This window comes from Schistosoma haematobium, chromosome 1, assembly GCF_000699445.3.
Source record: "Schistosoma haematobium chromosome 1, whole genome shotgun sequence".
Lineage (NCBI taxonomy): Eukaryota > Metazoa > Platyhelminthes > Trematoda > Strigeidida > Schistosomatidae > Schistosoma > Schistosoma haematobium.
In genome coordinates, this window is record NC_067196.1 from 7,359,662 (window position 1) to 7,373,785 (window position 14,124).

A 14,124-nucleotide genomic window follows, 5' to 3' on the forward strand; every position below is an offset into this window, starting at 1 on the left:
AGCAGTCGTCGTAAGGCATAATGGATGAGGGAACCGGGATATAATAAACGGTGCTGTTTGCAACCACTTAGGTTTTGTGGCAGCCGATGATATTGTTGGATATTGAATGCATAAGCCTCGTTCGGAACATAACAGTCCAGCTCTGGGGGATAACGATACGATTGTGAGAAGTTCAAGCATTTCGATTAGTTTCTTTCCAGGCGCTTACTTTGTCAGATACCTGTACTCATGTCTTAATTTTCGACAACACTTCAACCGCTGGCTTTTAAGAATCATCCTGATCACAGATGAAATTCAGTGTAATTTCTATTTAATGTTGAGTTTTGTAGACCTTATGACGTTTGAATATTATTCTTTTGTTTCCTGGATACGATGAGTAAGACTGATTGACCTGGCCCATTATAACTGTATTTTACTAAAAAACAGTTTGCTCAAGATCGTTGGTTAATAGTGGTAGACAGAAATAATGCTTAAGTAGCTTATAGATGAGGGCTTCAAACGTCCTATGAGCATCAGGCGTGTGTCACATGTGAGTCCACCTGTAGTGTGCTTGCAGTGTCACACGCCCATAGAAGGACCAGAGAGTGAGGTCCTAATTTAAATAGAAATGCCTTTCAACATTCAATATTACATAGTCGGGATTATTGTTCCAACACACAATAAAATGGTAAGTAAATAATTAATTCATATGTTTTGATCTTAATTGAAGGCATTCAGCTGACTTTTAACCACCCACCTTAAGCTGCTACACACCCAAAAGTAACTTTCAATGTATTACGACTACAGTGCATCAAGAGTAAAACCCAATCTTCTCACTACGATGCAAGATGATTCAAGCTTAAGGGAAATTTAATTTCAGTTCAAGTATACTAGATTGAGATGAGCATAGGCAAAATGAACCATTGATGCGTAGAATTACCCCCTGAGGTTTTTTATATAGTTAGTCGCCTATAATCATTTGAAGTATTCGAATAGATTTGATAACCGACAATTCTTGAAACAGAGCCATTTGAGGTAGGCTGAACTAGACGAACAAAATAGGGCATATAATACTCGAAATCCATATCAACGCACAAGCAGGCACAAAGGAACCATCAATTAGCACAAATGCTGCATAGCGTCACAATACTGGATCCTATCTACTATCCTATATCTCTTTTTTTGTGTAGTTTTCTTCTACTGGAAGTTTGAGGGTCGTTTATGACAACTCTTGGTCGATCATATCATCTTCCTGAACAAGATAATTCAAGTTAATCCCTTCTCATAGTTCAAGAAATTTATTTAAATAACTAGATCTGTGGATGTCTTGTTTATTTTAGGGACACTTCGAATATTTGAAGTAAGCCAATATACTCGATAATATCAGAGATTGCAGGTTTAATAATCCCACAGGTATTCAGGGATCAACCACGCCCTTGTCCGCAACATGCTTATAATCGGACGATACCAACCTGGTCAAATTAGAAGTCAGGGATGAGTGAGTTGGGAAATATATTTGGAAGGCTGTTGATATGTTAAGGATCGTTTGATCTAAGCTGGCTGCTAGTCGCAAAAAATGAGTAGCACGGTGTGTTCAACTGTAGTCTGACGCTGATGCACCTGGTATGTGTCCAGTATAACCGATGATGTCAGCACCAAGTCAAAGACTTTCAGACTTATTTACCGCAAATATAATATTGTTACAAGTAAAGGCCCGCGTTCAGTGAAAATCATGAAATGATAAAAATATTTGAAGAAAACTTCTTATTAAGCTTATTTATTGAGGACTGTTTCACAGGATTTTAGACATAAGAACTTATTGTGTGTTGTTGTAATCGCTAAACGAACAGGCATTCGACCTTGACTTTTATGAGCATAGTTAAAAGTTTTGATAATGACTCTGTTATCGTGCCACAACTAAAATAATGTCTAAAGGGACGGAAGGACGGAGCTTCGAGTAAGATTTAATTAACTTATTTTAAAATTACTCAGTGTCTTAAAGAAGGCGACTCCTGACGGAAAGGTAAATTCACGATGTGCTGAATAATGTTAGATTAGTTGTCACTGTTTTTGGATCGAAGAACTTTCGTTGATCATTTCGACCATGTTGATCCCATCGGTAAGTCTAAGTGTTTTTTGCATTCGATATAAAACGTCTGTAAAAAGTGCCTTTCGCATTTCAAAGAAGGAATCATCTAGTTTATGCATGTTTGCCACAAAGATACAATTTTGTCGTCATTGAGTTCAGCCAACATTATACGAGTAAGCTGAAGTTTTCACAAAATAGAGTGTAACTTGATGTATCTGAATGTTTGATGGGCTGCGGCATGTTAGCAAAGTAAATATTTATTGAGAGGTTTTCCATGAGATAATATTTGGGACGGAAATGTACACAGTGGAAGGATTTGATGTGTCGGTTTCTGCAAGGTTTACTTTTCGCACAAAATTAGTCTTCTGGTCCCGTGTTGGTGCGGGAAACAGTAGTTTCTTAGTTTTTTAAACGTTTATCTGAATGTCTCGACAGATAGAGTTTCAATGACGTGTTGGGGTATGAAATCCCATTGGTTGGTGATTCCATAAGAAATCCAGTAGTAAGCTTATAGGTAATTGCTTCTAGGTTTATGAACATTTATGTGTCCCTATAAACTAACCTTATTGAAGAATAATAAAAGTAAGCGAAAGTTTGATACAATGTTAGTCTTGCTATGAAATCGTGGTCAGTTTACTCTTATTATTAGATAGTTAGTTACACACATGAAGAGTAATACTGGTATCTAAACTGTACTCTGAGAAAACGACTTAGATTTAACGCCTACTGTTTTTTGATTTTTAAATATGTTATCGTTCATCCACATAAGTAAATCACATCCAATTACGATACCAATCAACTAAGATAACAGCGGGTTTTACAGAGCTTTGCGTAAAGCCTTACGGAAGTCGACGAATGTGAAAACTATTGGTAGCTTTAAGTCATTAAGAGAACACTGGCTTCCAAGCTACTAATAAGTTTATGAGACGTGAAATACCTGTTTTTCAAAGCCGTGTTGCTTTTTTGAGGGAGTCAGGTTTTATCTAAATACTCAAACATCACGTTGCGAACAATTTTTTCTAGAAGTTTAATGAACAGACCGGTTAAGCTTACGGGACGGTAGATCTTAGGTTTATGTTTCGTGCTTGTTTTGAAGATATGGGCAACTACGGTTTTCTTTCAGTTGCTTAGTAATCTATTTTGGGTTGTAGATAGTTTAAAACATATACTTGATAAATCTATGATAAGGTTTTTGGGCATCTTTAGTAATCTAGGACGCGTTTCATCTGGTCCCGCAGATTTTACAATCATAATATTTAAATTAAAAATGACAGTGTTTGTTCGTGCTCATTTTAGTTCGACGAATTACTTAAAAAATCAGTGTATATTTCCTCAGCGATTATTTTCCGGATGGCAACGGATCCTATCGAGTCATAATAAACGCTATGTTGGGTACCGTAAAGCTTGTAAAACAGATTTTACAACAAAACAATGTTATTTACAGAAGTTATTTCATAAAAGGGACTACAAGCAAACATAGTTTCCCCTTCAAAGTTGATTTAACCAAGGTTTATATTTTTGAATGGGACTAAATAAATGTTACTCTTCACTAATTTTCTAATGACGCGCGTTTTCAGTAAGGGGTTCTAGAGGCTACTGAACTTCGTTGAAATCATAGGTATAAAGTGATTTCACAACCACTCTAAACAGTCATTTTTTTTTATAAAATTGAACCCAAACATAGGTTTCTAGTGTGTATTGAGCGATAAGTTGTTATGCACTCTCCAAGTTTCTTTGGCACCTAAGAGGTGTGTTATGTGATATACTTATACACAGAAGTTTTCAGTTCAATTGTTAGTAGGTATCTGATAAGGTGATTTATTTTGAGCAATTATTGTACTATGAATGAAACCTTTGTACACTAAGTAGCTGCACTGAAGAGGAGGTCACTAAAAATAAATTGCGGGTTCGTGATTTCTACTGAATGTTGAGACTGAGTTCAAGCTAAACTTAAGTAGATTAACTAATATTCACGTTTAATTATAAGAAAAATACAACCAATCAACGTCTAAATTTAGTTCACTTTCTTTAAAAGAAAAATTTAATTCAGTTTTCTAAGGCCATTATTATTTACTTGAAACGAAGTACAAAGTGGAAAAGCTTTGCTATAAACTATAATATTGCTTCTGTCTGTCCTACAAATCCGAAGTGATGGAATCTCTTATAGTGTGACCGAAATCAAAAAATAATTTACAGAGCACGACTGATATCCTGTAGAGATAAAAACATCATTACAAGAAGTGATATCGAACAAAATACATATGTTTTTCTTTAGCAAATTAATACTTTATCAATAAAAGAAAGCTCCTGTCGAAAAATGCTAATTAACATAAAGTATATGTGAAAACTAACCCGCTAACCAAATTCAAACAAGGTTTAATATCGTTTCATTTTATTTACAAAACAGGAAAAAAGTTTAGCATATATATTTTAGTGTATATAGCGTAATTACAGAGTTTATGTTTTCACGAAAAAACATCGAACTTGGTATGAGATCTTTGACTTAACTCACATACATTTCTAACCAGAACCTCCCAAAAAAATAGAACTTGTTGAATAGCGTTGTAAATAAATTTTTAAGTGTCATATTTTTTAAGAGTACTTGTAAATTTCTATCTAGTCTCAGAATTTAAACCCTATACGTTTGTAAAAATCAAGAGCTGAGCCATCATGTTCAGTTTTGTTTTTTAGTTGTTTCTATTATTTTCACGGAAAATTGACTTAGTTGTCGAACAACAAAATTACATGGTTGATGAGGCAAACAAAAAAGGTTAACTGACACTACATTCAAATAGGATGGCAGAATTATCAAATAATCACAACTTAATGCATCTTTTGGACCTTATGCGTGAGTTTTACTTATTAATTGATAATAAAAAATGTGATACTTTATTCATATACTTTCCGTTAATAAAAAGTTAATAAGGTGTTCCAAGGGACCCTTGTTTTTCTTCTTGCAATCAGTAAGTTTGATTACTTCGTAGAATAACTTGCTTGAACCGTGAGGTATTCATCAAGTATGTGTAGCTAAGTAATCACAATAAAAAATTAATTTGCGAGATAAAACCCTAATCCACCCCATGAATATATTCCCATTTTATCACATATTTTTCAAATTTTAAAAACAGAAGAGGCTAAAATTATATAAAAACTTTACATTGTTTTGCATAGCTTTGTGTAAATCATGTTAAACTACTTGACCTAATATCTAGTGTAGATACATTTTTTATGGGATAACAGTAGTGTGTTGTCTTTAAAAATGAGTGGGATAGTTTGCAAAGCAGTCTAATCATGACAACCATAATCGGTATAAACATTGAAATGTTATTACCCAAAAATATACCTTTCAAATTTTGTGGAAAATAATATCTCTCATTAGATTTCAACTGAGTTAGATTCTCATAGTTTATTGGTATCGATTCTATTGTCACAAAGTGTTATTCCTAATAATTACAATCAATAATTTTATTGATACTGAATAATTTACAGAATTCATAGTTGGATCGAATGATCTATCGATGAGTTTAATTAACATTATTAAAACAACCATTCACAAGTGAATAGAATAAGTGATTGTTTTGATGGAGTTTTGTTCTCTCAGCTGAATGGTTTCGTCGTAGAGTTTTTGTCGTTATTCTGATGACAATGATGTAGTTTAGAATAACGATGAAAGCTCCACAACAAAACTATCCAACTCAGAGAATAAAACTTTGCCAAAATCATTCATCTGAGCTACAAATCTTTTCCACCACCTAAAATAATTATTTACTTGACAAGTAAAAAACACTCTAAACAATTATACGATTGATTTAGCCTTGTATAGAGAAAAACATAAAGGTGAAAAGATGCACTCCTAAAAAGAAATTACACATTACACAAATAATACAAGTATTATTTCGTTTCTTCCTATTAGACTATATTGGTTGGTAATTATCTTGGAGAGGTTACGCAATCATTTCTAAGCAGGCAAGACATATCGATTCATTAAATCACCTCTTAACCCCCCTCACGTTATAAATCATATACCTAAGTTACTTGATTGTTCAATTCCAGGTAAAGAAATCAGGCACAGAAATGTATTTCATGATAGATGACTTTGTTCCATTAAATTTAATATTTAATTGTTTTATTTAAAACTATTGTTCATTCTTATTTGTTTAATTAATATAATGAAATAATAAGCTAGAACAACCTATGATTTTCTCATTGTTTCCATTTCAATTCTAATGATGTTTAAGATTAGAGATTTGATTATTCTTTAGTTTCCACATCAATTATTCTTTGTTCTCATTTTCTTTCCTTTGATCATTTTAACCTTCTTCCGTCAGATATTTCACTTTTGATTGATGATACATACTACTTATATCTGTCGATATCAGTAGTACACACTACAGTAGAAGCACTATTTACCATTTCTCATTGAATTCAATGTTAAGTAAAATTATTATTTATTTATTATGCATGATTACATAATATAACCATTAAGCACGAAAACAACAATCCGATTGCAACAGTTGAGATCATGAGTCAATTGAAGCCAAACCACCATGGAAAACCTGGAAGCACTGGACGGCCATTTCGTCCCATTGTGGGACTCCTCATCAGTGCGCATCCACGATCCCGCCTCGTGGGATTCGAACCCAATGCAATTGTTTGGATCGATTTGCTTAAATGGTATCACCACATTCATTGTTTCATATTACATAACTACATGATAAATCTTCGAATACATATCAAATATTCTTATAGCTAGTCTTACTAAAAATATGTCTTGTCTCTAGGGCTAATTTGATGTTCAGGATCATGTTACACTTTTGATATATCAGAGCAATTTTTTTTCCTTAAAAAAATCCTAAAGTCTGAGTTTTATTGCTTGTAGACATTATTACTTAGGGAATTTCTTAGTCTAAGATTTATATTCCCATCATTCCACGAAATAACAAGAGAAGTGTTGATGATGTGTTAATTCTCTTTCAATTAAATAAATACAAATTAATTCGAAGTTATGATAGTCAACAACTAGGTCATCTTTTTGTTTTACCTATCGTTGACTTTTATCGATCACTTAATTCTACTTAGAGTATCTTTCCAAAAAATTCATCTACAGTTTAAGTAATCAGTTTCAAGTTTTATAAAATTTACGACCACGGAAGTATGGATTTAGAGTTTTTGTTGAATAATAATAATTAAACATCACTTACTAGGATCTAGTATTATTTTAGTTAATGACCCCAAATGTCCTGGTACGGCCGAGAGTGGGGAGAATCAGCTTTCCATCTCGAGATACTCTCAAGTGACCACGTGCATACAACCACTGTCAGGGAAATCCTACTCACTGCTTTCTCGAGGCTGGGGTGCTTTTTATCAAATTGAGAGGACGAAAAGCTAATGTCCGGAGCCTTAATCAGGTTGGTGGACACCGATAGTCCACACAGGGGAGTTGTTAATCTCTGATTCCAAGTCATTGATGCACATGGGCTCCAGGATCCTACTTGAACGAATGACTTATGAACCTATTGTTGGTCACCGGTTACCATGGGACTGCATCTCTTGACGTTAGTCCACTGCCTTGTGGATTAAACTTTTAGGTCAAAGGCTTGTAGTGTGGTCTCCTAAGGAAACCACCTGCTCCGATCTGGGCATCTGGGCAGTATCTGTACCCTCACACAGATCGAATGAGTTTGTGGCGCGTATCTGTTTAGTGCCTTTTTGTACCAATGTTTATGTGTTTAAATAAATAACTAAGTTAATAACATTAATTTACCCTGTGAACAAAATGTAAATGAGACTGGAGTATCAAAACCTGGAAGTCACTAACATCATTTCACTAAAAGTTCCTCTAATATACATTATCTGACATGTATTCTATGGAGATTCGTTTGTTATTTAGTTTTAACCACTTGTTATTTAAAGAAGACACCTAACTTAGATTCAGTAAACATGATGATTACGGATGGTTAAGTCTTCTCCTGTTCAAATGGCTTTATATTATCAAGGTAGATATAAGTTACTACATTTTAAGAAGTCATTTATGAATCTGTAAACGTTTAAATAAAAACTTATTTTACTCTATCTAATATCCAACTAGCGGAGTAACTTCTACTATCTGAAGATATGTTGATATTTCGTATAATTCTTATATGGTTAATATGAAGATATAGAATTATCACTACAATTCTCTGACTTCTCCGACATAAATGCTCACTTATAATTGAAAAAATCAATTGCCAATCAATTTCATTCAGTTTTACTAGTCTCATCATCTCAAAAGAAACTATTCATTATTCCACTTTTAAACAATAACTTTTCTCAGAATGGGGATTTATGGAGATTGTGATAATTTTAATAGTTAAAATTAATGAGTAGATTTAAGATCATCACTGAATACCCGGAAGCAATGAACGGTCGTTTCTTATCAGTATGAGACTACTCAGCAATGCGCATCCATGATCCCTCAAGCGAGATTCGAGCACATTACCTAACCTCTAAACCACTGAACTGGTATCCAATAGTGTTAATGCCTATCTTTAATCGATCTATGATCTTGCGTAAGCTTTCATCCATTGTCTGAGGTCAATAACTGTCTTAACTCGACATAAATTACACTCCACTGATCATGGCTTCTCACTAAGACTCCAGGACATTGTCGTTCAATACTTTCTTGTTTTCACTAGTGATTCAACTTAGATTGACTCATGAATTTAATTGTTAAAATAACTTTCTTATCATGTTTGTTCAATTTTTAAAATGTGCTGATTTTCAATTCCCTTGATTATCCATACGTAACACTTTTGTTTTATTGACATGATTACATAATAATTTTACAAGTTGATATCATAAAGAAAAGTAGCTGATGTACATTGATGAAGATGTAGAATTAAAACTTGTTGTTCAGTATGTTACAATATGAATAGGCCTATGATATATGAATGTATACATGTTAGCAACAACAAAAAAACCATGTTCCTAGACTACAGTTTTGATAACAATAAATTGAGGAGAATTTCTAACATTGATAGTTGCTGTGTGAAGTGATCGAATTCATGTTGTATAATGTGGATAATTCGATTCAGTCTATCATCTGTGTGTAGACATATTGCTGAAGTGAATATGGATATAGATGTTTAAAGCTATGTACAAATAAAGATTTATACTGTTGAATAAATTCAAATGATAATGAGACATTTGTTAAATAGTCTTTGTTCTTTAACGGGAGTTTAATTGATGCCAGACATCTCATTTAATTCAGTTATGTGTACAAATTTGTTTGGGTAGTTATGGATGTAAAAAAAGTCTTTGGATATTTCAACTCAAATACAAAATTTGACCAAATCCATCAGATGGCTAGTTCTATACAGAATTTAGGTGATAGCTTATAATCTTTGAAAATTGTTAGAGAATCAAAATGACTTAATCGTTCTACTAGACAAATGTATACGTCATTATGATCCATATTCTTTAGATGAAGAAAATTAAAATAGAATTAAATTCACTTGATTTTGTTTACTTGTATCTTCCTATTGTTATTTAGGACTGCAATTGATCAGTCTTATATTGGCATATGTGTATCCTGTGTGGACTGCCTTAATATTGCCTTAGCTTACATGCTTTATAAACAAAGATGGATAGTGGCTAGTAGTGGAATCCAGTTTGATGCGCTTTTCGTCCTATTTGGGACTCGTCAGCTGGATGCACCTGTATCTCAAAGTTGATGCTCACTTTGGAACTCGAACCCAATACTGTTCGTTTCAAACGTCATCGAATTATCCACTTAACTACTGAGTTCCAAATAAGACTATAAGCGCATCTTGAATTCTATCTTTATTTAAAATTAAACCATACTGAATGGAGATGTCGAGTAAACTAAGTCAAAATGCATAAATGCTTAAACGAGGTGGATCAGTAGTATCCCTTCCTATAAATAACGTAAAGATTGAAACCCTTACGAATGGAATAACTTGCTGAGGTATTATGGGAAAACATAAATTATATAGCCTAAAAATAAGCTTAGGAGGACATTTTTAACAAGTGAACATTTTCAAAACATCGTTACTAGCCCAAGATGATAGTTTCATTCAACCAGTATTTTAATATATCCTTAATTACTTATCTGATATACAATGAGTAATGTAAATATTTAATAAAGTTATTCATACTTCGGAAGATTGTGTTGTTCAGAAATCAAGACGAAACGGCCGTTCAGTGCTTCCAGGTTTCCAACGATGATCTAATATTAATCGATTCATGATCTCAATCAAAAGCATAATGATCTTCACAACCCCATATTGATAAATATGATTAGCTCAGTTCACAATTATGTATCCGTCTGTTTCCGGTTAATATTCATTTAAAACTAATTTCTCTCACAAACAAACTTCATTAAAAGAACCACTGAAAATTGAGAATCATTCATTAACTAATTTAACTTCAGCTATTATTCAATGATACTTCATGCAAAATATCATGCCATGAATAATAGGTAACTTCTAGGTAAAGTAAGAAACCGAATATTGTCAGACAGCTAAGCTGAAATTTAGTTATTAGTCAACTGATCATGGAAAATCTGTCATAAAGTACACTGACTTAAATTTGTTGTGCTTATCATGAAACCTGAAGATCTTGGATATAATGTACATTTCCAACTTTAATCAACTGACAATAAGATAAAATATCATTAGATACAATTCACGGATACATTTCCGAAATCGGCTAAATTCTACACTTTATTAGAATTTCATGAATTCATTTGAAACCTCATAGTTAGTATTCGGCATATTATTATTAGCTATAGTCAATATTCTATTCTTGGTACAATATAGAATTCTCAGCACAAAGTAATTCAACAAGCTTCTTAGTAGATCCTGATGATACATGTTTAATGGTCACCAGTTAGCGTTAAGCATTTTAAGAATCGATATCTGAGTAATGTGCACTTTGTTTTCGCTGCATATTGTTAGCAGCCAAGATCATGGAGACATTGATGTCTCTAGGCGTTTGTGTAACTTGTAAAGCGAAAGGTAAACTTTCCATAAAGAAACCTGAATAGGTTAACCAATTGACAGACATGATGATGTGTTGAAATAAACAAAAGACAGATAACTCGTTGAAATATCTAGATAGTAGGAACAGGTAGCCCAGATATTCAAGCAGGCCGCCAATATTTAGATATGGTGTGTGCTACTGATGTCGATAGATATAAGTAGTATGCATCATCAATCGAAAGTAAAATGTCTGACAGCAGAAGGTTAAGAAGATCAAACAGAACAGAAGGAGAATAGAGAATGATTGATGTGTAAACGAAGAAACAATCAAGTCTGAGACAGTTGATTGATATTTTACAAATAAAGTATTTACTGTTTGGTTCTCAGATTTTACTGGTGTTCTCGTTCACTGCATAAAGATCTATGGAATAGTATTTGTATATAATAATTTACTTGGTTTCTTGATAGTTTAACTCTAACTTTTACCTTCAGAGGCTTCATTTCTTCCACATAAAGAATAATTAATCTGATTTTCTTTCAATAGTTAAGATCATGAACCAATTTAAGCTAGACCACCATGGAAAACCTGGAAGCGATGGATGAACGTTTGGTTCTATTGTAGGACTCCTCAGCAATGCCTGTCTACAAACCTTTTTGCGGAGTTCGAACCCAGCACATTCACTCTCCTGCGCGAACGCCTAACCTCTAGACCACTGAGTCGGCCTCTATCCAACGGTGTCAATGTCTAACTTCAGCCAATCCACGAAATTATGCAACCATCTTTCATTGTACTGAGATAGACATTTGTCACTACTCGACAAGCATTAGCTCTACTGGTCACTGCCTCTCACTAGAACTCCAAGAATTCTCTCACGAAGCTAGTCACTAGTAAGCACACAAAAAGTGAGGATATTCTAAAATAAAATATTGTTAAAAGTAATATTTCTCTGCCTACTATGAATCAACTATAAAAAGAGCTAAAACTTACCCGCCTAATTCAATTAAGGAATGTTACGTGATTATGAGTTTGATATGACTATCTTGTGAGTCAATCCTGTAGATAGATAATATAAAGGAACAATAACAGTAGTTTGGGTGTTATCAATATTGAAGTATAGCGAATTACACATAAGTTATCTGATGGTAGTGAAATGAAATGCAGGGTCGTGGTTGTCTATTGCTTATACTAGAATGAAACAACTGTCCATGGCTTCTAGGTTTTCAGTGATGATCTAACATTGATCGTATCATGGTCTCACTCAAATGGTTGGAATTTGGAATGAAACAAACCATTTATCTTTTGATCCTTACCAATTACCGATTATACAATTAAAATATAAAATTAAACTAACCAACATTTATATGACTAAAATATTTGAACAGCTGTTAAATAGTTTCATAAGTTAACTATTTACTTTTACTCTTGAATCGTCTAATCTTCTTAAAAATGATACACCAAAAAATATTTATCAAGGTAATTCAAAATGTTTACACCACAATCTGCTCAAATCCCATTTCTGACAATAATCATGAGTTCACTGGTGATTAGCTTTTAGATGGAACTTTTGGAGTTCTTATGAGAAGCCATGATCAATAGAGTCCAATCCGTTTTGGATGAAGACCGTTTTTCACTTTAGACAATCGATAAAGGACTGAGCGAGATCATGGATTGATTGAAGTAAAACATTAACACCGTTAATTCCCGGCTAAGTGATCTAGATGTTAAGTGTTTGTAGGCAAGATCTAAGGTGGTGGGTTCGAATCCCTCGTACGAGATCGTGAATGCTCACTGCTGAGTAGTTCCATACTAGTACGAAACGATCATTCATTGCTTTCAGGTCTTCATTGGTGGTCTAGCTTAGATCAACACATGAATCCAACTATTTAAAAAATATGATAATATTTTTGAATATTATTGACAAGATCATAATATACTACTTTGACGTGTAAGTAGTTCAAAACCATATCAATTAAGCTGCATTCGTTTTTTGGTATATGTGTGTTCAATTCATCTTCTTGTGGCTAATATCGTTTTCTGTAGTTTAGTGTTTCTTTCATTCTCATCCGTTTATTTCATAAAGGTATATGTTTATTAGTCAAAAAGGAAAAAAAACAACGAATTTTATCCCTAAGCATCACAAATTGACCATTTCAAGAATTAGAATAATTATATTCATTTTAAATGAGGTCTAACAGTACATCACTCACCCCTCCCCCCCAAAAAAAATAAAACGATGGATCGGGGATCAGTAATTTACAAATCCCCAAAGACTAATAAAGAAAACAGCCAAAAAACCCATTTTTTTTCGATCATTCGAACTGTACAACCTGAAAATAAAAAAGTTAAAATAAAACTTTAGACAAAACAACATTTTAATACCGACAAGATACTTTCACATTATCATTATTATTAGTGTTATCTTTAATAGAGTAAGAACAATGAGTGATATAGAGTAATATGTTATTCATTGTGTATGTGGTTAGGTTCTCATCAGCTGCTTACAACCTAAAATAATTGAAAATCAACATTATTACAGATAGTGACATACTTATACATAAGAGGGTGATTAGAGATGAATATATATATGATGATGTACGGAAGATTCCGATCAAGTTCAATCAGGTCATAAAAAAAATGAAGTTTGGGAGAGAAAGTTCAAGAACATTGAAATAGTAATTAGAACTCATGGAGTAAACAAACATTAGATGATTGTGTAATTAAGTAACAGAAAATAGATTAATGATATTTCACAGGTTGAAATCATGAGTCGATTGAAGCTAGGCCACCATGGAAAACCTGGAAGCACTGGACTGTCGTTTCGTCCTAGTATGGGACTCCTCAGCAGCGCGCATCCACGATACCGCACCACTCGAGGTTCGAACCCAGGACCTACTGGCTTCGCGCGCGAGCACTTAACCACTAGAAATCAATAATTTATGAATTGAGGAAAAGTGAGTATGATGTAATTTAAAGAGTCGAAATAATGAATGACGTAACAAATAAAAAAGGGGGTTTAATGTTACAAGGGTAAAAGAAGATTTATTACTTCCTCCTTTTGGATACATAGATCTAGT

The 14,124-nt window shown here is 33.4% G+C and overlaps 1 protein-coding gene across 1 annotated transcript in view; it reads left to right on the forward strand.

Annotated features, from left to right (window-relative positions):
- Window positions 1-1,828: 1,828 nt before the first annotated feature.
- Window positions 1,829-14,124, forward strand: part of ARRB1_5 (Beta-arrestin-1) — a 172,992-nt gene continuing 160,696 nt past the window's right edge. The window contains exons 1-3 of the mRNA XM_051218375.1: window positions 1,829-1,936; window positions 1,972-2,002; window positions 2,038-2,098. Of these exons, the coding sequence (XP_051073043.1) occupies window positions 1,905-1,936; window positions 1,972-2,002; window positions 2,038-2,098 (124 nt within the window). The 5' untranslated portion in view covers window positions 1,829-1,904. The remainder of the gene's footprint in view (window positions 1,937-1,971; window positions 2,003-2,037; window positions 2,099-14,124) is intronic.